The sequence below is a fragment of the Ranitomeya variabilis genome, chromosome 5, assembly GCF_051348905.1.
Source record: "Ranitomeya variabilis isolate aRanVar5 chromosome 5, aRanVar5.hap1, whole genome shotgun sequence".
Taxonomy (NCBI): domain Eukaryota; kingdom Metazoa; phylum Chordata; class Amphibia; order Anura; family Dendrobatidae; genus Ranitomeya; species Ranitomeya variabilis.
This window is the reverse complement of record NC_135236.1, coordinates 316,602,659-316,627,972: the sequence shown is the minus strand read 5'-3', so window position 1 is coordinate 316,627,972 and position 25,314 is coordinate 316,602,659. Positions and strand designations below refer to the sequence as shown.

Genomic DNA, 25,314 nt, shown 5'->3' with positions numbered 1-25,314 from the left:
ATACTACAATACTGATCATTAATAAAAAAAAAAATAAAAAAAAATACTAAGTGCCATTATACACAAGAGCTCTGTATACAGTGTCAGTGTCCACATAATACAGTGATCACCAGTGACACAGTACAGTATATAGTGTCAGTGTACATGTAACACACTGACTTACCAGCGACGTCTCTAGTTGAAGGCCTTCATCTTTTCTTCATCCAGCGCAGACCGCCATCAGTTCTTCCACTCAGGACTCGTCTCTACACTGTGTTCCAAATTATTATGCACAAAGTTTAGGAGTGATAAGGTTAGAATTTTTTTGTTTGTCATTTAAACTCATTGATGGTGATGTGTGTCAGGGCTCTTTATATCACTGAAAGCAATTGCAGATACCTGTGCAAATTAGTTTGGCAGGTGTGTCCAAATAAAGGTAAGACTACTTAAGAAGGCTGTTACAGATTATTAAGCAGCCTACATTTTTTTGTCAAAATGGGAAAGAAAAAGGATGTGTCGGCTACTGAGAAGCAACAAATTGTGGAGTATTTAGGTCAAGGCATGACTACAATCAACATTGCCAAGACACTTCATCGTGATCATCGCACAATCAAGAAGTATGTAGCTGATTCCCAGCACACACGTGTGCGTGCTGATAAGGAAAAATTGAAGACTCTTTCCAACAGGCAATTGCGTAAGGTTAAAAGAGCAGCTGCAAAAATGCCTTGTCATAGCAGCAGACAAGTTTTTGAAGCTGCTGGTGCCTCCAACGTCCCCAGAACAACAAGATGCAGGGTCCTTCAGAGGTTTGCAGCTGTGCGTAAAGCCATCCTGTTGACCACCTCTATCCACTGCACACAAGCAGAAAATGCTCCAGTGGGCCAAACGATACATGAAGACTGACTTCCAAACTGTTTCGTTCACCGATGAGTGCCGTGCAACGCTCAATGGTCCAGATGGATGCAGTGGAGGATGGCTGGCTGATGGACACCCCATGAAAACACGGCTAAGGAGCCAACAAGGAGGAGGTGGAGTAATGTTTTGGGCTGGAATCATGGGGAGAGAGATTGTCGGCCCCTTTATGATCCCTGAAGGGGTAAAGATGAACTCCATAATCTATGTGGAGTTTCTAAAAACACTTCCTGCCATGGTTCAAGAGGAAGAACCGTGCTTTCCGCAGCAAGATCATTTTCATGCATGATAATGCACCGTCTCATGCTGCATAAAACACATCTGCATCTCTGGCTGCTATGGGCATAAAAGAGGACAAACTTATGGTGTGGCCACCATCTTCCCCTGACCTCAACCCCATTGAGAACCTCTGGAGCATCATCAAAAGAGTGTCTGTGATGGCGAGAGGCAGTTCACAGCTAAGCAACAGCTCTGGGAGGGTATTCTGTCCAGATGCAAAACAATTGAAGCAGAAACCATCCAAAAACTGACAAATTCAATGGATGAGAGAGTTCAGAAGCTTCTTTCGAACAAGGGGTCCTATGTGCAAATGTAACATCACCTAGAATAAAGTTTTCACTTGAAATCTGTTTGATTTCATTTTGTAAAAAGGTTGAAAACTCTGCTGTGCATAATAATTTGGAACATGCATTTTGAGTGTTTATTTTTTTAAAAAAAGATACTGTTTTCATAGGCAGTTTGTTCCAAAACATTGCAATTATACTAGTACAGTAGATGACTGGAAAATAACAATGGCTGCAATTCAGATAAGTAATTTAGAGAAAATATGAGGAAATATTATTTGCATAATAATTTGGAACACAGTGTACATAAAATAGTTATCTAGCGCACCGCTTCCAGAGCACGTTCCCCACTTTTTCCCTTTGTTCTACACTACACAGCTGAATACAGGCATGCACCCACAATACATAATTGTGCAACTCAACATTACAAATATAACAATTATAATCCACCACTGTGCCCCCACCAACTATAAATAGCCACTTTCCCCACCTAATATATAAGTTAATTAGCCCCTGTACTCCTCCCCCCCTATACCAGTCACTGTATCTTCCACGGTCCCCCACTATGTACCTCCTGCTCCCCCGATTCATTATATTTACTTGCCCCCAATTAATTAGGTCACATCTTCTCTCTCCCTTCCCACCCTCTATTCATTATCAAGTTATCTCCCCCACAATCAATATATCATTTACTCTCCACCACCCTCAAATTTATCATTTGCTGCCCTCACCCCAATTCATCATTTGTTGTCCTCCATCCACCAGTCTCAATACATAATTTACCTCCCCTACCCTGAAAAAATTCATCATTTGCTCTTCCCCCACCTTCGATTCATCATTTGTAATCCCCCTCCCTCACTTCATCATTTGCAGTTCCCCTCCACCTCCCCCATTTAATTCATTTTATAAAGAAAAGACAAAACGTTTTTCATACTTACCTCACTGACAATCCCCTGCAGGCGCAGCTCTGCTTCTGGTGTCCTGGTACAGGACGGCACTTACGCATCGTCACTTGACCTAGAGTCCAGAGGGAGCGGGGGCTGCACAGCAGTCCAGGTTAGATGGCTGTGGCGCTCCGAGAAAAACTCCCACTGCCGAGGTGTGCGTTGCACACAGAACTTCATTGCACAATGGGGCCCGGTGAACAGAAGATCCCCCTCTGTAGTGCTGCTCACAGGGCCCAATACAGAAGTAATGCCCTAAACATACCAGTATTGGTCAATATTGTGGCCAAAATAAGCATGTCCTGGTAATGACTGATAACCGGCTCGGCACTGATGAAAACTAGCGCCGGCTGTCAGTCAGTGCCAAGGTGTGCTTACAGACATCGCTCTTAGTGACATGAGCGGTGACTAATTGCTCTAGACTTGCCAGCTTTCAGCCAATTTGGGCATCTCCCAGGAAAAAAAAAAAGTTTATTTTCTACTGGGGAAACACTTTCCATAATGCGGCTGGACACCTTCATATCGCTTTTAACCTGCAGAGCAACCCGATATCGGTAGGATAATAACATTATTGGATGTGACAGGTTCCCTTTAAATCTAACACGCTCAAGCCTCTTCTCAGTTAAGTCTCATAATAAAGAATTGGGACAGCTCAATAGATAACAGATGGCCAGCCGATTCCTCATGATCTTCTGATGGGCCTAGGTTTCCTGAAGTTTTTAACGCCTAAAAACATTATAAAGTAAGAATAAATATTACATTTCTACTTACACTGTGGTTTACAAAGTGTGAGACATTCCCATATCGAGCAGCATCGACAGTGAACTCATCTGATTCATAGTCTAAATCAAAGAGGTAAGTGATTCCTGTACTATCATACTGCTGTCCCCTTCTCTCAGCCACTTCACTTGTTATTACCTGAAATACATACCAGAAGAGAAAAAAAACATCACAGGAAAATGTGAATAATTTGGAAAATTACACTGTTGGATTGTTAAAAAATAACAAAATTGTCAAAGCTGCGGAAGTAATCATTAAACATGTTGTGACTGACATCCATTACCTATATGACACCTGTTTAACATATCTCTTGAAAAGCTCATAATATACTTGTGATAGATAACTGTGTACAATATATAAAGCCTCTTTAGAAGAGTATTCTCAAATTATTAAATTGCTTTAATTAGAAAGCATAAAAATAAATTTGCAATGGACTTAATTTTTGTATCCTCTGTGATTTTTCTGCAATGAAAGCTTTTCTCTTTCCTAGTGTGCAGCTGGTTTTCATGGTGCTTGGCTACTACGGCCTGCCTAGACGCCTAGACCTAGTAACATTCCAGTGGAGGAGGTTAAAGGGAATCAGTCACCAAGTTTTTACTACCCCATCTAACAGCATCATGAATAAGGGCAGTGACCCAGAATCCAGTGATGTAACCCTTACTAGTCCGAATGCTGCCATTTAGATAAAAACTTCTCAGCTGCAAATTTATCAGTTCTCTGAATGCTGCATTTGCATATTTTTTTTTTTTTTTTTTAAACAAGATGGAATAAAATTAACAAAACAGCAAATCGTAGTATTGAATATACTCCATAGAAAATACTGATACGTTTCTGGCTTGTAGCCACCCTTCATTACAGTGAATATCAAAAAGAAATACTAGGAACAATTTAAAACCCATAGCAGCCTTTCCACTGTTAGTAAATCTCCCCCTCCAGGTTATGGCATGCAGGGGCTGATGCAGAATGCTGGCCAGGTACGCACATGTGAAAGAGGACTTAGTGATTTTTGTTTTGTGCAATGTTTGTTACATATGTGCTTCCATCATGATTTACGACGAATGACGGAAATAGCACGTTATGAGTGGGTGTCAGTTCCACACCATGACGTGCTATGCCCATCGTGACTTTAAACCAGTCACTGCGCGTAAACACGCAGTGACCTTTCCATGCCAATAGATGTCACCGACAGCAGAGTGGCACGGGAAGAGGTGTGGGGGACCCAAGCCAGTGTTCCCAGCACTCCGACAGCTGTGATCGCTCAGGTAATCTGACTGACCGATCAAATGTCAGTACCTCTTGCCCAATCACTGCAGGAGCTCAGCACTACTAATGGCCGAGCTCCTGGTGTGAGTCTGGAATGGCGACAACACCGCCCTTGGCTGTTTAACACCCTAAATGATGCAATCAAAAAATTAAAAATAACTTTTTTCTACAAAAGTTTTTATTGTGTAAAAGCACCAAAACATAAAAGATATAAGTTAGGTATTGCTGAAATCTTACTAACCCGAGGAATAAAGCTGCCTTATCAATTTTACCACATGCGAATCAGCATAAAAAAAATACAAAAACAGTAATTCCTGTGTTTTGCTCATTCTGCCTCCCAAAAATAAAAAATTGGAATAGACAGCGATCAAAAAAATGTTATGTGCCCAAAAATGGTACCAATAAAAACGTCAACTTGTCCTGCAAAAAACCAAGCCTCCACATGACTGTTGGCCGACATATGGAAAAATGCTAGCTCTCAAAATATGGTGATGCAAATTTTTTTTTTCCGCAAAAACAAGCGTTTAGTGTGTCAGCAGCCAAACATAAAAAAAACTATATAAATTTGGCATTGCTGTAATTGCACCAACCTGAAGAATAAAGTAGTCTAATCACTTATACCATACGAGGAACGGTATTAAAATAAATAAACCAATTCTTGACCTGCTGTTGAGTATCTCCCAAAGATCACAGTAAGGCTAGGCTCACATTTATCCTGCGCTGAGCACTTACACCGGGGTTTCCATGTAAATCTCTGAAATATGTCATTCAAACGGAGCCCCTGGAAGAAGATTTCCTATAATGAGGCAGATGGAGGCACTGTGGATGCCATCTGGCCTATAATCCGGCAGTGTCCGCCTTTTGGGTATGCATAAAAGCGGGGCCCGCCAGTTTGTGCACTTCTGAAAAGAGTGACACGGCGGAGCAGAGGCCAGACTGAGTCCAGAGTAACTGCTACCATATTATAGTGATTGGCTCCCTCGGGGGTGTCATCTGAATCACATCATTTGGAGATTTAGATAAAAACCCTGACTTGTTCAGTGTAGAGTGCTGTACACATGATCACTAACATTATGTATCTGATCCCAATAAAAGCTTCAACTCAATCCACAAAAAAAAAAAAACAAGTCCCCACTCCGGACAGTCATCTGTCAATGGATATATTAGGGGCTTCTACATTACGGGTAGCATAAATGCTCCGCAAAAGTGGCTCCTCGTCCCCCCAAAAGAAGTCCAGCAAATTCTCCGCTCCCTATCCAAATACCCTCCTCCTCCCTTCTGAGCCAGAGTGTGCCTAAACTACATTTAGCATCCACATGTTTGGCAGAGGGTATAATTTCCAAAATGGGGTCACTTGAGGTGGGGTATTCTGCCCTTCTAGCACGTAAGGGCTCTTTATATTGAGTCTGCCAACTATTCTAGGAAAATCTGCGCTCCAGGAAGCAAATAGTGCTCCGTTCCTCCTGAGTCTCACCATGTGGCTAAGCAGTACTGTACAGCCACATATGAGGTATTTCCAAGTTCAGCAGAAACTGTGTGACAAATTTTGGTGCCATTTTTACCCATTTCCCTGTGTGAAAATGTAACCTCTCAGGCTAAAACTAAGTTTGTGGTAAAAATGTTATTGTTTCTTCACTGAACAATGGTATAAAATTCTGTGATACACCCATGGTGTCAATATGTTCACTGCACCCTTAGATTATTTATTAAGATGTGTAGTTTGTAAAATGGGGTCACTTATGGGGAGGGGATTCTGTTCTGGCACCTCAGGGGCTCTCCCAGTGGGTCATGGCACCCACAAACCATAACAGTAAAGTATGCACTATAATATAGCGCTCCTTCCCTTCTGAGCTTTACACGGTGCCTCAAAAGTAGTTCCCAATTACATGTAGGGTAGCACCTTATCAAGTTTTCATAAAATGACATCTTGTGTGCCTTGGGGCACGATGTGGTGGCAGAGTCTTCTGGTTTTCTACACCCCCTCCACCACCAGCCTTCTCGGCTTCTTGGACAGGTCACGGATTATTCAGTTACCCGTCTCCTTTTTAAATGGAATCACACATTTGACCTATCTAAACTATTAATATGGGCATACAGGCTACAAAATGCTGAAAACAGGGCTACCTGTGTGTCTCATATCAGATGCCTTGTTGCTGAGAAATAATCTTTTATCACTTTAATGACCTCTTCTAGTCTCTGGGGAGGACACTTCCTGTAAGGCTACTTTCACACTAGTCCATCGGTACGGGCCATCGCAAACCGTCGGCCCGACGGACAGTGTGCTAATTAGTCACAACGTGGGCAGTGGATGCAGTCTTACGACGCATCCGCTGCCAAGTGTGATGAGCGGGGAGGAGGGGGCGGAGTTTTGGCTGCGCACGCGCGGTCAAAAATGGCAGACTCGACATACAAAAAAAGTTACATGGAACTTTTTTTGTGCCGAGGGTCCGCCAAAACACGACGCATCCGTCGCACGACAGATGCGACGTGTGGCTATACGTCGCAATGTGTCGCTAATGTAAGTCTATGGGGAAAAAACGCATCCTGCAGACAACTTTGCAGGATGCGTTTTTTTCTCCTAAACGACGCATTGCGACGTATTCCAAACGACGCTAGTGTAAAAGTAGCCTTAGATAACTCTGCCTCATGCATGGATTGCCTAACAAACAGGAAATCCATGCATGTGTTGCAGCTGTCGAGACATGCAGGCACAGGGACTCAAACATATTATTCGAGCACGCCGAAGACACTTATAGCAGTTGAGCATGCCCAGATAACACCTTATCCACGCACATTTGCTCATCACTAGAGATGAGCGAATTTGCTCAGGTTCCCTCTTATTCAGCAAGTTATAGGAACCCGGCTTCCTGGATCGCGCCGGCCCGATCAGCGCCGCAGCTGTGTGACAGGCACGACACATGTATGGAGAGCCTGTTTGTCGTCACACAGCCACGACACATGCAGCTGCGGCGCCGATCAGCTGGCGCAATCTAGGAAGAAGAGTTCACTCTGCACCTTATTTGGTAAGCACTATAGCTTGCCGAATAAGCGGGAACCCGAACAGATTCGCTCATCTCTACTCATCACTAGTTAGTACCTAACCAAAGCCATGACCAGTCTGCTACTCAGACCCATGTATACCTTCGAATGACATGAAGCTAAACTAAATAGCTGAGTGTTGGCTACTCAGGTGTAGTATTGGGGAGGAGTCAGGTTTTTTTTTACAAGATGTATTCTTCCTGTCAGCATACAAACCCATTGTTTTCAGGTCATTCAATAAAGCGACCAAGAAAATAAAACAAACACCCCTGCAAGCTCTTGGACTTGTACCACTGGTCCATACTCACTATTGCGTCCAAGCATTCTGGCAACATCTGGCATGCGGAGTAACTTGACCACTGCTAGCCAGAGGCCCCAGATTGTGCAGCCTGTACATTTCCGAAGGGACGAAATGTGACAGCTGCGGTCACAGACACCCCTGTTGGATGTTGATGTGGCCCATTAACACTTAAAGTAGGTGACAAATTACTTAATATAAATGTTGTTGTTTTTTTTAAATAAAAATTGTAGCCTACAAGAGGTTAATTCATCTTATTAAATGAGTAAAATTGAAAAGTGCTTATAAAATCAAGTAACTTTTCAATGTATGTTTATTAAATAGGGATTTTTGTGTACTCACTGTAAAATCCTTTTCTCCGAGCCATTCATTGGGGGACATGCTGCTGCCACTAGGAGGCTGCCACTAAGTGAAAACAAAGAAAGTTAGCTCCTCCCCTGCAGTATACACCCTCCTGCTGGCTCTCAGCTAACCAGTTCGGTGCAAAAGCAGATCAATAACATATGAGCGTATAGCATGTCACATTACATATGAGAGTATAGCATGTCAAATTATAAAACAAGCACAAACTAATAATTGGGAGGGAGCTGTGTCCCCCAATGAATGGCTCGGAGAAAAGGATTTTACGGTGAGTACACAAAAATCCCTATTTCTCCTTCGCCTCATTGGGGGACACAGACCGTGGGACGTCCCAAAGCAGTCCCTGGGTGGGGACAACATCAGATCAGGCCGGTGTAACCGCTACTTACAAGTGCGTCACCGCGGCCTGCAGAGTCCGCCTACCCAGACTCACAGCTGTAGAAGTGTGGGAATTATAGTGCTTCAAGAATGCATGCGAACTGGAGGAATTCGCAAGCTTGCGGCCGTGCTTGCCGACGTCTGGTGTCTGGAGCCCACAGACAGGGAGATAGGCTGACATCTAGCATGGAAGGACTCCTGGATGGTGAAAAAAATCCACCAGGCTAACATGGCTGATGAAAACAGCTAAACCCTTCCTGTGACCGTCGGGAAGCCGTCTTACCATGGAGAAGCCCAAGCAAAGTGTCCAACCTTCGGAAGGACGCCGTCCTCGATACGTACCCACTCGGAGCACTCACTTCTTCCGGATTCTGGAGAACCCATTCCGTTTTGTGTACTGGAGCTGAAAGAGATGAGAGAAGGACGATGCCCCTGCGACAGTGGGAATACAATACCACCTTGCTAACGAGGGAAGGAGATGGCCTGAGGGCGACCTTGCCTTGATGGTAATAAGGAAAAAAGTCTGAAAGAACAGAGCGGCGAGCTCTGAAGACTCATAGGATGACAGGAACGCAGAGAAAAATGGGGGGAGACCTTCCCTGATAGTAAAGTCTGTCCGGATCAAAACAAAAGTCTACTGTAAGATCCCCAGGACCATTAAGGTCCCACAGATCTAACGGTACGCGGTAGGGAAGAACTACAGGTGAAGACTCCCTGCTAGAAATTCCATATTTGCAGTTTTGTCGCAATAAGATGGAAAAATACTAGTAGGGCAAGCGAGAGAAGCTGACATGGTCAGTGCGGGTCTCCCGGGAACACTGGGGCCCTTCCTGCTTCCAAAAAGATCTCAGAAGTAGTGGAAGAGGGGTTATGGAAATTGGTACCATGGAAGAACAGAGCATCACAGCGATGGTCTTGGATCTCGAGGTCAAACCATGAACTGGAGTACATTGGTGTTCCATTAGGACGCCGTCCGACCTACATCTGGAGTACTCCCGTGAAGGCAGGTCTGATGGAAGACTTCCGAGTGAAGTTCCCACTGACTTGAGGAGAAACCCCGACAGCTGAATATGTCTGCCGCCCAGTGTTCTACTCCAGGGATATGTACTGCTAAGATCACCGAGTTATAGATCTCGGCCCATCAGAGAGTGCGAGGTACCTCGGCCATGGCGCTTGACTGTGGGTACCTGCTAGATGGTTGACGTATGGCGCAGCCGTGGCATTATTCAATTGAAGACGGATGGTTGACCCGCCCGAAGGCAGTGGGCCTGCTTTAGGATTAGCCGTACCGTTCGGATCCCCAGAGCAATGATCGGGAGAAGAAGACTGGCATTGGTATTCCCTAATAACCATTGGACCAGGAGAAGGCTCTGGATGAGGAAGGAGCTCAGAGACTGCCCGTTGAAAAGCCTGATTGACTTGCTGAAAATGAGGGGAGCAAAAGAAACTGCTTCCATTGTCGTCTTTTTCCCCAGAACCCTCCTAGTGAATTGAATGAACCGAGGGAATGAGTCATCAAGTGCACGAGCTCCCTGTTGAAGGGCCACGACCTTGGCTCGAGAGAGGATTACCATCCTTCTTGTGCGGGATCATCCTCAAAAGGGATCTGCTGGGCTGGAAATGAGGAAAACTTGTCTAAGTTTAGCTGCTAGCCCAAGTGCGAGGGTATTGCAAGTGATAAAGACGACTCAGCGTAGTCCTGGAAGAGTGGCTATAAAATCGACCAAATGGGGCAGGACAACCATGCTTCTAGGGTGCAAGAGGCACATGACAACCGCCATGACCCTTGCGACCACTCTGGTGCGGTAGCCAGGCCGAAGGGCAAGGTCGTGACTTGAAAATGCTGTTCGCGAATAGAAGGCGAAGGGATTATTGTAGAGGGGAAAAAAATAGGAATGTGAGGGTAAAAATCCCGAATGTCGATGGATGCGAGAAACGCCACATTTTTCTGTTGAAGTAATGGCTGAGCGGAGGAACTCCATTTGAAAAAAGGAGGACCTTGTCAAAGGTTGTTAGAAGTTTGAGGTCCAGGATCGGTCTTACTTTTTATTTCCCCTTTTTGGAACCAAGATCCCTGAGATCTAGACTGTCCTGGACAACGCTTCCACTGCTGGTTGGGTCTGTAGAAAAGATACGAAACCCTTGTTAGTCTCCCGCTCAGAAGATTTAATAGGCCAGCTGTACTGTCTTCGGGGAAAGGTTACTTGTGTGAATTAAAGTAGTTAAGGTCTCTGACCAGAAGACTATTGGTCCAGCAACCCATGTGGTGGCTAAGGAAGGGTAGAGCGCTGAACCCGAAGCCACAAGACGGAACAAACCAGATTTGCTATCCGACCGTCTGTGGTATTTTAAATGATGGTACATCGGGCAGGGACACTGGTAGGTATACCACAAGAAATTCTACCCGGTTAGTCTGCCAAGTGGCAGAATGCAGGGCTGCATCCAGCAGGTCAGGAAAAAAAGAAAGTCTCTTGCCATCGTCGTGCAGAGTAGAAAATTAGGAAACCTCGATCCACCATCCTCTTAACAGGGAGGAATCGTCCGCTTACGTGCATCAGCCACTAAATAGTACAAAGGGGGGTGCTCGGATGCCAGGGCAGGTTGTCTGGCGATAGGCCTGGATGCAGCAGAGGATACATGGAGGCGACACTGCATGTGCTCGTCTGTTGATGGTGTGTGTGTGTGTGTGTGTGTGTGTGTGTGTGTGCGTGCGTACGTGCGTGCGTGCGTGCGTGCGTGCGTGCCAGGTATGGCATCCCACGTACAGGCTTCTGTCCAGGGAACCGCTCGTCAATTTGTTGATGATATAAATAGGCGAGTCCCTCTTTCTGAAGCTCTGGCAATCCAAGGCAATATCTGATCCATATTCAGAGCGTTCTCAACAAATCATAGGGGAGAGATCAGGAACTGAAAACTTCCGTTTTCTAGATGCCTGTACATTTTTCTAGAATACTTGCGGCCCCTGCTAGCCGACGGCTCCCATTGTAGGAGAGGGACCATGTATATCGGTCCTGCGAGCACTTTGAGCCACAGAGGGTTCACAGAGTGATTCAATCTCTTGGTCAGAGAAACCATGGGTTGCGGTTAGTGACAAATTCCACTGAGGGGGACTAGGTATTCTGAGATAACTGGGATCAGCGGCGGAGGGCTCCAGAGCTCAGTTAGGGTGACCAGGTTCGGATTGAACATGTGCCCTTCGGACCAGTGAATACTGGTCATGCGCCTCTAAGACTAGGGAAAACTGGTCGTGCGCCTTTAAGACCAGGGAATACTGGTCTTGTGCCTTTAGGGGGGCATACTGTTTATGTGCCTTTAAATGGTCATGTGCCTTTAAGAACCAGGGCCTACTGGTCATGTGCCTTTAAGACCAGGGCATACTGGTCATGTGCCTTTAGGACCAGGGCATACTGGTCATGTGCCTTTAGGACCAGGGCATACTGGTCATGTGCCTTTAGGACCAGGGCATGCTGGTCATGTGCCTTTAGGACCAGGGCATGCTGGTCATGTGCCTTTAAGACCGGGGCATTTTTTAAAGGATTACGCCAGAGGTGAAGCCCCTTGAGGAGAACTAGGTACGCTGGGAAGAGCTGGGATCGGCGGCGGCGGAGGGCTCCTGAGCTCACTTGAACTAAGTACTCTGGGAAAGGTGACCGGCTTCTGGCTGGTCATGACTTAAAGAGCAGAGAATGCTGGTAATGTGCCCCTTTTAAACTAGGGAGACCCGTGCCTATAAGACCGGAGCTTGCTGGACAACCAGAGATTGCAGGTCTTAAGTATTAAAAAGAGGGAACGCTAGTCCCTTTATGCTGCCGGAGGAGTATTCTCCTTACCGAGATTCTGAGTCCACCCATCTGGAACAGCGTGGAGTACAGCGCTGAGTACCGCCGGTGCGATGCAGCAGCCACTTCCGGATGAGCTCGTGTCCGGAAATAGCAGGAGGATGAAAATGGCCACCGAGAATAGAGCTCTCGTCCTGAATGAGAGGCGCCTGAATAGGGGGGCGGAGCCTGAAGTGCGGCCTAGCATGGGCTGGAGTTCCGGTTTGCGGTCTACACAAACCCGAAGCCGGGGGGCTAAATTTTTGCAGCCAGCCGGCGCCGAACAAAAACCGCCGGATGATACTGTTTATCTGCCGCAGAGCCCTCCAACCGCTCGAGTCCCGCCACTTACCCCAGTATGCAGCTCTGTTCAGCAGGTCAGAAGGTAGAAAAGATCCTGTGCTGTTGCTCCTGTTTGGACAGTGCAGGAATAAGAAAAGTCCTCAATCCATCGTCCCTTTAGCAGGGAGGAGAGGAACCGTCCGCCTCCTTGTACCATCCGCTCTTAATAGTGGTGGTGCAGTGGGGGATGCTCGGACGCCACGCTGGAGAGTGCCTCTGAACAGCCGAGGGTAAAACCTAGTGGGCAGGTCTGAATGTCCGGCAATAGGCCTGGCTGCAGAAGAGGATACTGGAGGTGACACTCAAGTGCTTGTCTGAAAAGGGAGTGGGGAGATCGGTGCCCTTGAAGGGGCCCGTGGCCCCTAAAATCAGCTCAGGCAGTGGCATCCCACGTTGCAGGAAAGGGTACGGAGAGGTAAAACTCCCGTGCTCGCCTGTTGTTGGTTCGGGGGAGATCGGAACATGAAAGAATCGGTCGCCCCCTTTGTCCGTTGTAAAAGGTAAAAGTAAAAAGAGTTCTTTGGGTCTGAATAGCAGACCAGTCCGTGTGCCTCCTACGGACACTAAGCAAGAACTGGTTAGCTGAGAGCCAGCAGGAGGGTGTATACTGCAGGGGAGGAGCTAACTTTCTTTGTTTTCACTTAGTGGCAGCCTCCTAGTGGCACCAGCATACACCCACGGTCTGTGTCCCCCAATGAGGCGAAGGAGAAAAATACTTTGTTCTCAAGAACAAATGGATTTTTAAACCTATGGTGCACAGCTAGTCACACAAGTTACCGACCATTCTCACAGGCGATCGCTATTTCTGGGAAAGAAGCATGCTTGCATACTTTCTATCTACAGTTACGTCCATATATATTTGGACAGAGACAACATTTTTCTAATTTTAGTTATAGACATTACCACAATGAATTTTAACCCCTTAAGCCCCGAGGGTGGTTTGCACGTTAATGACCAGGCCAATTTTTACAATTCTGACCACTGTCTCTTTATGAGGTTATAACTCTGGAACGCTTCAACGGATCCCGGTAAATCTGACATTGTTTTCTTGTGACATTGTTCTTCATGACAGTGGTAAAATTTATTCGCTATAATAATAATTTTGCAATTTTCCAACTTAGATTTTTTATGCCCTTAAATCACAGAGATATGTCACATAAAATACTTAATGAATAACATTTCCCACATGTCTACTTTACATCAGCACAATTTTGGAACCAAATTTTTTTTTTGTTAGGGAGTTAAGGGTTAAAAGTTGACCAGCAATTTCTCATTTTTACAATACCATTTTTTTCTTTTTAGGGACCACATCTCATTTGAAGTCATTTTGAGGGGTCTATATGATAGAAAATACCCAAGTGTGACACCATTCTAAAAACTGCACCCCTCAAGGTGCTCAAAACCACATTCAAGAAGTTTAGTAACCTTTCAGGTGTTTCACAGGAATTTTTGGAATGTTTAAATAAAAATGATCATTTAACTTTTTTTCACACAAAATTTACTTCAGCTCCAATTTGATTTATTTTACCAAGGGTAACAGGAGAAAATGGACCCTAAAATTTGTTGTCCAATTTGTCCCGAGTACGCCGATACCCCATATGTGGGGATAAACCACTGTTTGGGCTCATGGCAGAGCTCGGAAGGGAAGGAGCGCCATTTGACTCTTCAATGCAAAATTGACTGGAATTGAGATGGGATGCCATGTTGCGTTTGGAGAGCCCCTGATGTGCCTAAACATTGAAACCCCCCACAAGTGACACCATTTTGGAAAGTAGGCCCCCTAAGGAACTCATCTAGATGTGTGGTGAGCACTTTGACCTACTAAGTGCTTCACAGAAGTTTATAATGCAGAGCCGTAAAAATAAAAAATATTTGTTCACAAAAATGATCTTTTTGCCCCCAATTTTCTATTTTTTCCAAGGGTAAGAGAAGAAATTGGACTCCAAAAGTTGTTGTGCAATTTGTCCTGAGTACGCCGATACCCCCATATGTGGGGGTAAACCACTGTTTGGGCGCATGGCAGAGCTCGGAAGGGAAGGAGCGCCATTTGACTTTTCAATGCAAAATTGAGTGGAATTAAGATGGGACGCCATGTTGTGTTTGGAGAGCCCCTGATGTGCCTAAACATTGAAACCCCCCACAAGTGACACCATTTTGGAAAGTAGGCCCCCTAAGGAACTCATCTAGATGTGTGGTGAGCACTTTGACCTACTAAGTGCTTCACAGAAGTTTATAATGCAGAGCCGTAAAAATAAAAAATATTTGTTCACAAAAATGATCTTTTTGCCCCCAATTTTCTATTTTTCCAAGGGTAAGAGAAGAAATTGGACTCCAAAAGTTGTTGTGCAATTTGTCCTGAGTACGCCGATACCCCCATATGTGGGGGTAAACCACTGTTTGGGCGCATGGCAGAGCTCGGAAGGGAAGGAGCGCCATTTGACTTTTCAATGCAAAATTGAGTGGAATTAAGATGGGACGCCATGTTGTGTTTGGAGAGCCCCTGATGTGCCTAAACATTGAAACCCCCCACAAGTGACACCATTTTGGAAAGTAGGCCCCCTAAAGAACTTGTCTAGATGCGTTTTGAGAGCTTTGAACCCCCAAGTGTTTTTATAACGCAGAGCCGTGAAAATAAAAATTCTTTTTTTTTTTTTTTTTCCACAAAAATGATTTTTTAGCCCCCAGTTTTGTATTTTCACAAGGGTAACAGGACAAATTGGACAACAACTTTTGGGGTCCAATTTCAACTGAGTACACTGATACCCCATATGTGGGTGGGAACCACTGTTTGGGCGCATGGCAGAGCTCGGAAGGGCAGGAGCGCCATTTGGAATGCAGACTAAGGCTAGGTTCACATTGCGTTAGGGCAATCCGTTTAGCGCTAGCGGATTGCGCTAACGCAATGTATTTTTCGGGGCCGCGTTTAGGGGTCGCGTTAACGTCCCCGCTCTCGCAGATCCCCGATCTGCGAGAGCGGGGAACGGACCTCGGGCGCGCGCAAGCAGCGTCCGCGGCGCGTCACAAAAGAACGGCACATCGCTAGCGCGAGCCGAAAAAGGCACGCGCTAGCGATGCGCTACAGGCGAAATTTACATTGCTGTCAATGGGTGCGCTAACGGACCCGTTGCACGGCGTTAATTGCGACATTTTCGCCGTGCAACGCTGTCCGTTAGCGTGCACACGTTAACGCAATGTGAACCTAGCCTTAGATGGATTGGTCTGCAGGCGTCACGTTGTATTGGCAGAGCCCCTGATGTACCCAAACAGTAGAAACCCCCATAAGTGACCCCATATTGGAAACTAGACCTCCCGGGATGTGTTGTGAGAACTTTGAACCCCCAAGTGTTTTACTACCGTTTACAACGCAGAGCCGTGAAAATAAAAAAAAATTTCCCCCCAAATTTTTATTTTCCCAAGGGTAACAAGAGAACTTGGACCCCAAAAGTTGGCCAATTTGTCCCGAGTACGCTGATACCCCATATGTTGGGGTAAACCCGTTTGGGCACACGTGAGAGCTCGGAAGGGAAAGAGCACTGTTTTACGTTTTCAATGCAGAATTGGCTGGAATTGAGATCGGATGCCATGTCGCATTTGGAGAGCCCTGATGTGCCTAAACAGTGGAAACTCCCCAATTCTAACTGAAACCCTAATCCAAACACACCCCTAACCCTTATCCCAACCGTAAATGTAATCCAAACCCTAACCCTATCTTTAGCCCCAACCCTAGCCCCAAACCTAACTTTAACCCCAACCCTAACTCTAACCCTAGCCCTAATGGGAAAATGGAAATAAATACATTTTTTCAATTTTATTATTTTTCCCTAACTAAGGGGGTGATGAAGGGGGGGGTTTGATTTACTTTTATAGCGTTTTTTATAGCTGATTTTTATGATTGGCAGCTGTCACACACTTAAAGACGCTTTTTATAGCAAAAAAGTTTTCTCCACATTTTGAGACCTATAACACAGGTCAACAAAAAAAAATTTTTTTTCTGGTGTCCAAAATATTTTAATGAATTTGGGGTATTTTTGGGGTGCTGATTCTGAATATGCTATCAGTTTTGCCAGATTGGCTCAAGTTTTTGAGATTTTTGGTATCTTATTTATAGCACTTGTTGGTAAATGCGACGCATCATCTCATTAATTTCTTTGGATTAGTACTTGAATTGAGCAGTTCTCAATATAGTTTTGTGTTAATTAGTGTTCTAAAAGTTTGTTCCTAGCTTGATTTTTGCACTAACTTTATGTTGTTGTCTGTTTTCCAGTGAAAAGCATGAACTCATCAAGAAGAAGTTGTCTTAACGATCCAGACTCATTCTGTTACATTTGTGGTGAATACACACTGCCAAAACATAGAAGAAACATAACAGACTTCGTAAAAAAAGTGTATTTTGCCTATTTTGGGGTTATGCTTGGGGACCAAGACATAGTGTGCAAAGCATGTATCGAATTATTACGAAAATGGAGCAAAGGACAAAGAAAAAGCTTCAAATTTGGTGTTCCAATGGTGTGGAGAGAGCAAAAAAATCATCATGATGACTGTTATTTCAATAAAGTTAATGCGCGTGTAGCAAATTACGTCTTTTTTTCACACATTTTACGAAAAATCTCAAAAACTTGAGCCAATCTGGCAAAACTGATGACATATTCAGAATCAGCACCCCAAAGTTACCCTAAATTCGATGAAATATCTTTGGCACCAAAAATGCTGTTGACCAGTGTAATTTTTCCATATTTTGGTCCAGAGAGTCATGTGAGGTCTTGTTTTTTGCGGGACGAGTTGACGTTTTTATTGGTAACATTTTCGGGCACGTGACATTTTTTGATCGCTTTTTATTCCGATTTTTGTGAGGCAGAATGACCAAAAACCAGCTATTCATGAATTTCTTTTGGGGGAGGCATTTATACCATTCCACGTTTGGTAAAATTGATAAAGCAGTTTTATTCTTTGGGTCAGTACGATTACAGCGATACCTCATTTATATCTTTTTTATGTTTTGGCGCTTTTATACGATAAAAACTATTTTATGGAAAAAATAATTATTTTGGCATCGCTTTACTCTGAGGACTAACTTTTTTATTATTTCGCTGATGATGCTGTATGGCAGCTCGTAGTTTGCGGGACAAGATGACGTTTTCAGCGGTACCATGGTTATTTATATCTGTCTTTTATCGCGTGTTATTCCACTTTTTGTTCGGCAGTATGATAATAAAGGGTTGTTTTTTGCCTCGTTTTTTTTTTTACAGTGTTCACTGAAGGGGTTAACTAGTGGGACAGTTTTATAGGTCGGGTCATTACAGACGCGGCGATACTAAATATGTGTACTTTTGTTTTGTTTTTTATTTAGATAAAGAAATATATTTATGGGAATAATATTTTTTTTTTATTTTTTTTTTTTTTACACAAAATGGAAGTGGAAATTACACAGTGGAAATTTTTTTTTTTTTACTTTTTTACTTTGTCCCGGGGGGGACATCACTGATCTGACAGTTTGCACAGCACTCTGTCAGATCAGCGATCTGACTTACAGCGTTGCAGGCTTACCAGAGCCTGCTCTGAGCAGGCGCTTGGTAAGCCACCTCCCTGCAAGACCCGGATGCAGCCCCGCGGCCATTTTGGATCCGGGGCCTGCAGGGAAAGGAGGTAAGAGACGCTCGGAGCAACGCGATCACATCGAGTTGCTCCGAGGGTCTCAGGGAAGTCCGCAGGGAGCCCCCTCCCTGCGCGATGCTTCCCTATACCGCCGGAACACTGCGATCATGTTTGATCACAGTGTGCCGGGGGTTAATGTGCCGAGGGCAGTCCATGACCACTCCTGGCACATAGTGCCGGATGTCAGCTGCGATAGTCAGCTGACACCCGGCCGCGCTCCCCCCGTGAGCGCAGCCGATCGCATATGACGTACTATCCCGTCACTGGGAATTAAGTCCCAGGTCACCTTGACGGGATAGTACGTTATATGGGATTAAGGGGTTAAACAAAACAATTCAGATGCAGTTGAAGTTCAGACTTTCAGCTTTCATTTGAGGGTATCAACATTAAAATTGAATGAAAGGTTTAGGAGTTTCAGCTCCTTAACATGTGCCACCCTGTTTTTAAAGGGACCAAAAGTAATTGGACAGATTCAATAATTGTAAATAAAATGTTCATTTCTAGCACTTGGTTGAAAACCCTTTGTTGGCAATGACTGCCTGAAGTCTTGAACTCATGGACATCACCAGATGCTGTTTCCTCCTTTTTGATGCTCTGCCAGGCCTTCACTGCAGTGGTTTTCAGTTGCTGTTTGTTTGTGGGCCTTTCTGTCTGAAGTTTAGTCTTTAACAAGTGAAATGCATGCTCAATTGGGTTGAGATCAGGTGACGGACTTGGCCATTCAAGAATATTCCACTTCTTTGCTTTTAATAAACTCCTGGGTTGCTTTGGCTTTATGTTTTGGGTCATTGTCCATCTGTAGTATGAAACGACGACCAATCAGTTTGGCTGCATTTGGCTGGATCTGAGCACACAGTATGTCTGAATACCTCAGAATTCATTCGGCTGCTTCTGTCCTGTGTCACATCATCAATAACCACTAGTGACCCAGTGCCACTGGCAGCCATGCATGCCCAAGCCATCACACTGCCTCCGCCATGTTTTACAGATGATGTGGTATGCTTTGGATCATGAGCTGTACCACGCCTTCACCATACTTTTCTCTTTCCATCATTCTGGTAGAGGTTGATCTTGGTTTCATCTGTCCAAAGAATGTTCTTCCAGAACTGTGCTGGCTTTTTTAGATGTTTTTTTTAGCAAAGTCCAGTCTAGCCTTTTTATTCTTGATGCTTATGAGTGGCTTGCACCGTGCAGTGAACCCTCTGTATTTACTTTCATGCAGTCTTCTCTTTATGGTAGATTTGGATATTGATACGCCTACCTCTTGGAGAGTGTTGTTCACTTGGTTGGCTGTTGTGAAGGGGTTTCTCTTCACCATGGAGATTATTCTGCGATATCCACCACTGTTGTCTTCCGTGAGCGCCCAAGTCTTTTTGCATTGATGAGTTCACCAGTGCTTTTTCTTTCTTTCTCAGGATGTACCAAACTGTAGATTTTGCCACTCCTAATATTGTAGCAATTTCTCGGATGGGTTTTTTCTGTTTTCGCAGCTTAAGGATGGCTTGTTTCACCTGCATGGAGAGCTCCTTTGACCGCATGTTTACTTCACAGCAAAACCTTCCAAATGCAAGCACCACACCTCAAATCAACTCCAGGCCTTTTATCTGCTTAATTGAGAATGACAAAGAAGGGATTGCCCACACCTGTCCATGAAATAGCCTTGGAGTCAATCGTCCAATTACTTTTGGTCCCTTTAAAAAAAGGGTGGCACATGTTAAGGAGCTGAAACTCCTAAACCCTTCATCCAATTTTAACGTGGATACCCTCATATGAAAGCTGAAAGTCTGAACTTCAACTGCATCTGAATTGTTTTGTTTTAAATTCATTGTGGTAATGTCTATAACCAAAATTAGAAAAATGTTGTCTCTGTCCAAAGATATATGGACTTAACTGTAAGTCTGCAAGCACTGCTCTGAAACTGCGATTCTCCCATGCTGCATGGTCAAAGCTGCTTATCCTTGCAACATGGGAGAGCACTCCGTTCAGATCAACAGTACCATGTCGCTGTTACAAACTGCTAACCTTCAGGAGCAAAGGCTGTAGATATATCTATTATTTTTTTGCCCCCAGATATTGGAGCATTTATACCATCTTACAGAAAATCATAATAATGTTGAAAGGTGGTCACACTGCATACCTCTCCAACATATTCCATGACGAAGCTGTGCTTCTTGATTTTCTGAAGTGTTTTAACTCCCCAGCCACATCCACTGTGTGTCCTAAAAATGCACAAAGAATAGGGAGGCCCTTTTTGTACTACACGATTTGGACAATCCGGACCACATTTACATCTAGAGTTGCATTCATAAATAGGCCGTCCAGGTTGGATCTTAATCTGTTTGTGCTCGTTGTATGCGAAAACAACCCCTGCTTCAGTAGGGCAACATTTACCAGTAAAGCAGTCTGTACAATCACAACCGACAATGGCTTCTCCCAAAGTGTTGACCCCTGGGGTAGCTTTATAATCGTTTATGTAATAGAAGTCTCTGGGGGGACCCTCCAGATCCACATCATTTTCAACATAAAGCATTCCATTGTGGTTTTTTTTCCTGTTCAGCTCTTCTTCCCATCGCTTGAGTGCAATTCGTTGTTTAGCCTTTTTAACTATATAGTCAGCAATCGAATGATCCAAACATTTAATGCTGTTTTTAAACACTTTTGTTTTACCAGGCTTTAGTTGAGATAAATAGTTGAAGAGGTCACTGTAAAACTGCTTCAAAAGTGACGAACATTTAAGGTTTTGTTTGGGTTCCCATGTATTTTGGGACTCTGGCCATCCTTTCCATTTCACAAGGAAATATTCATTTCCCTACAAGAACAAGAAAATAGAGCGGTTAGCATTTTTATGTTATGTTGCAAGCACAAATCCTCAGCTGTACAAGCTATTCAGTTGGCGACGAAAGTCATGGGCATGAGGCGAGTATCACCCACACATTTACCAGACAGTTTTAAAAGACATTATGGCTTAAAGGGAATCTGTCACCCCCTAAGGGTATGTGTCCACGTTCAGGAAACGCTGCGTGTTTGACGCGGCGTGGGGCCGCAGCGTCAAACACGCAGCGTCCAGATGTTCCAGCATTGTGGACAGGATTTTATGAAATCCCGTCTCCACTATGCGTGGTAACGCGCATCCGTCAGCCCTGCGACTCCGGACATGCTGCGCGTCTTTTAAGATCGCAGCATGTCCGTGTTCCTTGCGGCGACGCTGCGCCCCCGCAAGGAATAACACAGGGCCCTATGCGTGGGGTGCGATGATCCCGGATGTGTGCAATGAACACATCCGGCCTCATCGCGTCCCAGAAGGGGGCGGGGCTTAGCGCCGAGCGGGTTTGCTGCTCCGACGAAACCGCCGGCCATCCTGATCGTGGACACGTACCCTAAGATGTATATAACCTATCACTATGGGCATACAGGTAATAGAATGGTTAAAGTAGTCTCACCTTTGTGCCTCATAGCTGCAGTCTAGTTGTTGAAAAATTGAGTTTTAATCTTTGATGTCAACAATTTCTTCCAGGCTCTGGAGCGTGTGGTGCCTGGAAAAATCTGCCTCCGGTCTTCATTATTATAGCACCCTCCTCCCTGCAATCCCACGCCTTGTACTCACGCTATTATCCTACCTTATCCGCTATTCTATAGGCAGTGTCTTCATCCTTCTGCACAGTAGCATTGACTCGCCGGCGCCTGTGCAGAAGAAGGATGAAGACACTGCCAATAAAAGGGCGTATAAGGTAATGGCTTAGTGGATAACGCCACCAAATTTTCGTGGCAATTCTGCAACGTGTGCACTTAGCCTAAAAGAACAAGTTTTGCTGTCATTTTTGCTGTGTTTTTCAGGATCCCAAAATTTCTACCATACAAGCATGAACAATGCAAAGTATTAGGGCACCAATGCAAGACATGTGTAATCATAAAACAGTTTAGGGAAAAAGGGCAAATTGATCAGTTTTATACATTGGTTGGTCATTGAATTGCTCAGGTAATTGTTCACTTACACTAATTTAAATCAGATAGATTAGCGAAATTAGGATTATTTAGTCTAGAAAAAAAGACGACTGAGGGGCGATCTAATAACCATGTATAAGTATATAAGGGGACAATACAAATATCTCGCTGAGGATCTGTTTATACCAAGGAAGGTGACGGGCACAAGGGGGCATTCTTTGCGTCTGGAGGAGAGAAGGTTTTTCCACCAACATAGAAGAGGATTCTTTACTGTTAGGGCAGTGAGAATCTGGAATTGCTTGCCTGAGGAGGTGGTGATGGCGAACTCAGTCGAGGGGTTCAAGAGAGGCCTGGATGTCTTCCTGGAGCAGAACAATATTGTATCATACAATTACTAGGTTCTGTAGAAGGATGTAGATCAGGGGATTTATTATGATGGAATATAGGAATATAGGCTGAACTGGATGGACAAATGTCTTTTTTCGGCCTTACTAACTATGTTACTATGTTAAATTAAACTGTACTAATCCTGAATACCATTCTCAGGTGAGGATACCAAGTCTTTGGTTTAAACTTGAGAAAAATCACAAAAATGAATTGATTTCACATCCTGCTGTACCGGTTTTCTTTTCACTGATGGAAATGTTTTTTTTGCTACATTTTGCACTTACATATTGATTACTATGGTTAACAAAATGCTGGAAAAATACTGAAAGTAGTTACATGCTGCAGCTTTCAAAAAAGCAGCAGACTCCAAATTCAGTCAGGGAAAAAAAAATCAATGTGGGTGCATGAGATTTCTGAAATCTACAGCTTTTGCTGGTACTGTAAAAAGCAGCTTTTAATTTGCATCTAATATATAATTGCCTAGAATACTACTTCCTGCAATTTGTGCCAACTTCCGTGGCTTTGTCCGGAGCTAATGTCCGGAGCTAATGTCCGGAGCTAATGTCCGGAGCTAATGTCCGGAGATAAGTGACGTCACCAGTGTCCTACACCCAGGCAGAGCACAGGGGCCCCAGGCAGCATATGGGGCCCCAGGCAGAGCACAGTGGCCCCAGGCAGCATATGGGGCCCCAGGCAGAGCACAGTGGTCCCAGGCAGAGCACAGGGGCCCCAGGCAGCATATGGGGCCCCAGGCAGAGCACAGTGGCCCCAGGCAGAGCACAGGGGCCCCAGGCAGCATATGGGGCCCCAGGCAGAGCACAGTGGTCCCAGGCAGAGCACGGGGCCCCAGGCAGAACATGGGGCCCCAGGCAGAACATGGGGCCCCAGGCAGAACATGGGGCCCCAGGCAGAGCACAGGGGCCCCAGGCAGCATGTGGGGCCCCAGGCAGAGCACAGGGGCCCCAGGCAGAGCACAGGGGCCCCAGGCAGCATATGGGGCCCCAGGCAGAGCACAGTGGCCCCAGGCAGAGCACGGGGCCCCAGGCAGAACATGGGGCCCCAGGCAGAACATGGGGCCCCAGGCAGAACATGGGGCCCCAGGCAGAGCACAGGGGCCCCAGGCAGCATGTGGGGCCCCAGGCAGAGCACAGGGGCCCCAGGCAGAGCACAGGGGCCCCAGGCAGAGCACAGGGGCCCCAGGCAGCATATGGGGCCCCAGGCAGAGCACAGCGATATTTTGGACCACTGTGCGGTGTTTCAGACCCCCTGTGTGATGTCTGGAGCCCTGTTCTTAAGTATATTAAAGATTAAAGTATATTATAGATCAAATTTGACACGTTTATGAGCACCATTGAATGATATACTCAAGAATGACATAATTTTTCAACATTTTATGGTTTCAAACTGTAAACACTCAGAGTTTTTTTTACTTCAACCAGAAAACCTTAACGGTTCATAAAAAACTTGACTGTTCAGGATATGATAAAAGTCATAGTATTCTGAATCTTTAACTTATAAAGATACCTTTACATGGGGTGATTATTGGTTCCAGAGAGGCTTTCGGCCGATAATCGTACACATGGCTGGTGACAGGACAATACAATATAAACGTTCAAAGGTAAACACTGATAACATTAAAATCTAATATATAATTGCCTAGAATACTACTTCCGGCAATTTGTGCCAACTTCCGTGGCTTTGTCCGGAGATAATGTCCGGAGATAAGTGACATCACCAGCGTCCTACACCCGCTCAGGGTGGACAAAGATATATGCCTTCGTGGTGCGCGGCACTTTTCTGATTGGTTGCCGCCTGCCGCGATCGACCAATCAGAAATGTGCCGTACTGTCAAGAATTGTCAAGAGCTGGTGAGTGCAGCCATTTTTTGTTCTTTCTTACTATTATTTATTAATTGTATTATTCTTACATTTGAATAAATAAAGTATATATGGATTCTAGACTCCCGATTCTTTAGAATCGGGCTGCCATCTAGTTAAAAATAAGCAGCAAAAAAACAAAAAAAATGTGAACATAGCTTAACTCCTTTGAGACGAAGCTTGTTTTCACCTAAGTGACAGGGCTAATTTTTACAATTCTGACCACTGTCACTTTATGAGGTTATAACTCTGGAACGCTTCAACGGATCTTGATGATTCTGACATTGCTTTCTCGTGTATTGTATTTTATGATAGTGGTAAAATTTCTTTGATATGACTTGCGTTTATTTGTGAAAAAAATGGAAGTTTGGCGAAAATTTCGCAATTTTTAAAAACTTTAGTTTTTAAGCTCTTAAGAGTCATATCACACAAAATAGTTAATAAATAACATTTCCCACAGGTCTGCTTTACATCAGCACAATTTTGAAAACATTTTTTTTTTTGTTAGGAAATTATAAGGATTAAAAGTTGACCAGCGATTTCTCATTTTCACAACAAAATTTGCAAAACCATTTTTTTAGGGACCACATCAAACTTGAAGTGACTTTGAGGGGCCTAAATGACAGAAAATACCCAAAAGTGACACCATTCTAAAAACTGCACCCCTCAAGGTGCTCAAAACCATATTCAAGAAGAAGTTTATTAATCCTTCAGGTGCTTCACAGGAATTTTTGGAATGTTTAAAAAAAACAAAAAAAAATGGAACATTTAACTTTTTTT

At 44.6% G+C, this 25,314-nt stretch overlaps 1 protein-coding gene across 2 annotated transcripts in view; it reads right to left on the bottom strand.

The window, feature by feature from the left end:
• The window catches only part of SUV39H2 (SUV39H2 histone lysine methyltransferase), a 75,094-nt gene that overhangs the window by 12,661 nt on the left and 37,119 nt on the right, over positions 1–25,314 (bottom strand). For both annotated transcript variants that reach the window (XM_077264638.1, XM_077264636.1), the window contains exons 3-4: positions 20,466–21,137; positions 3,170–3,316 (exon numbers count right to left, since the gene is read on the bottom strand). In XM_077264638.1, coding sequence (XP_077120753.1) covers positions 3,170–3,316; positions 20,466–21,137 — 819 coding nt within the window. The remainder of the gene's footprint in view (positions 1–3,169; positions 3,317–20,465; positions 21,138–25,314) is intronic.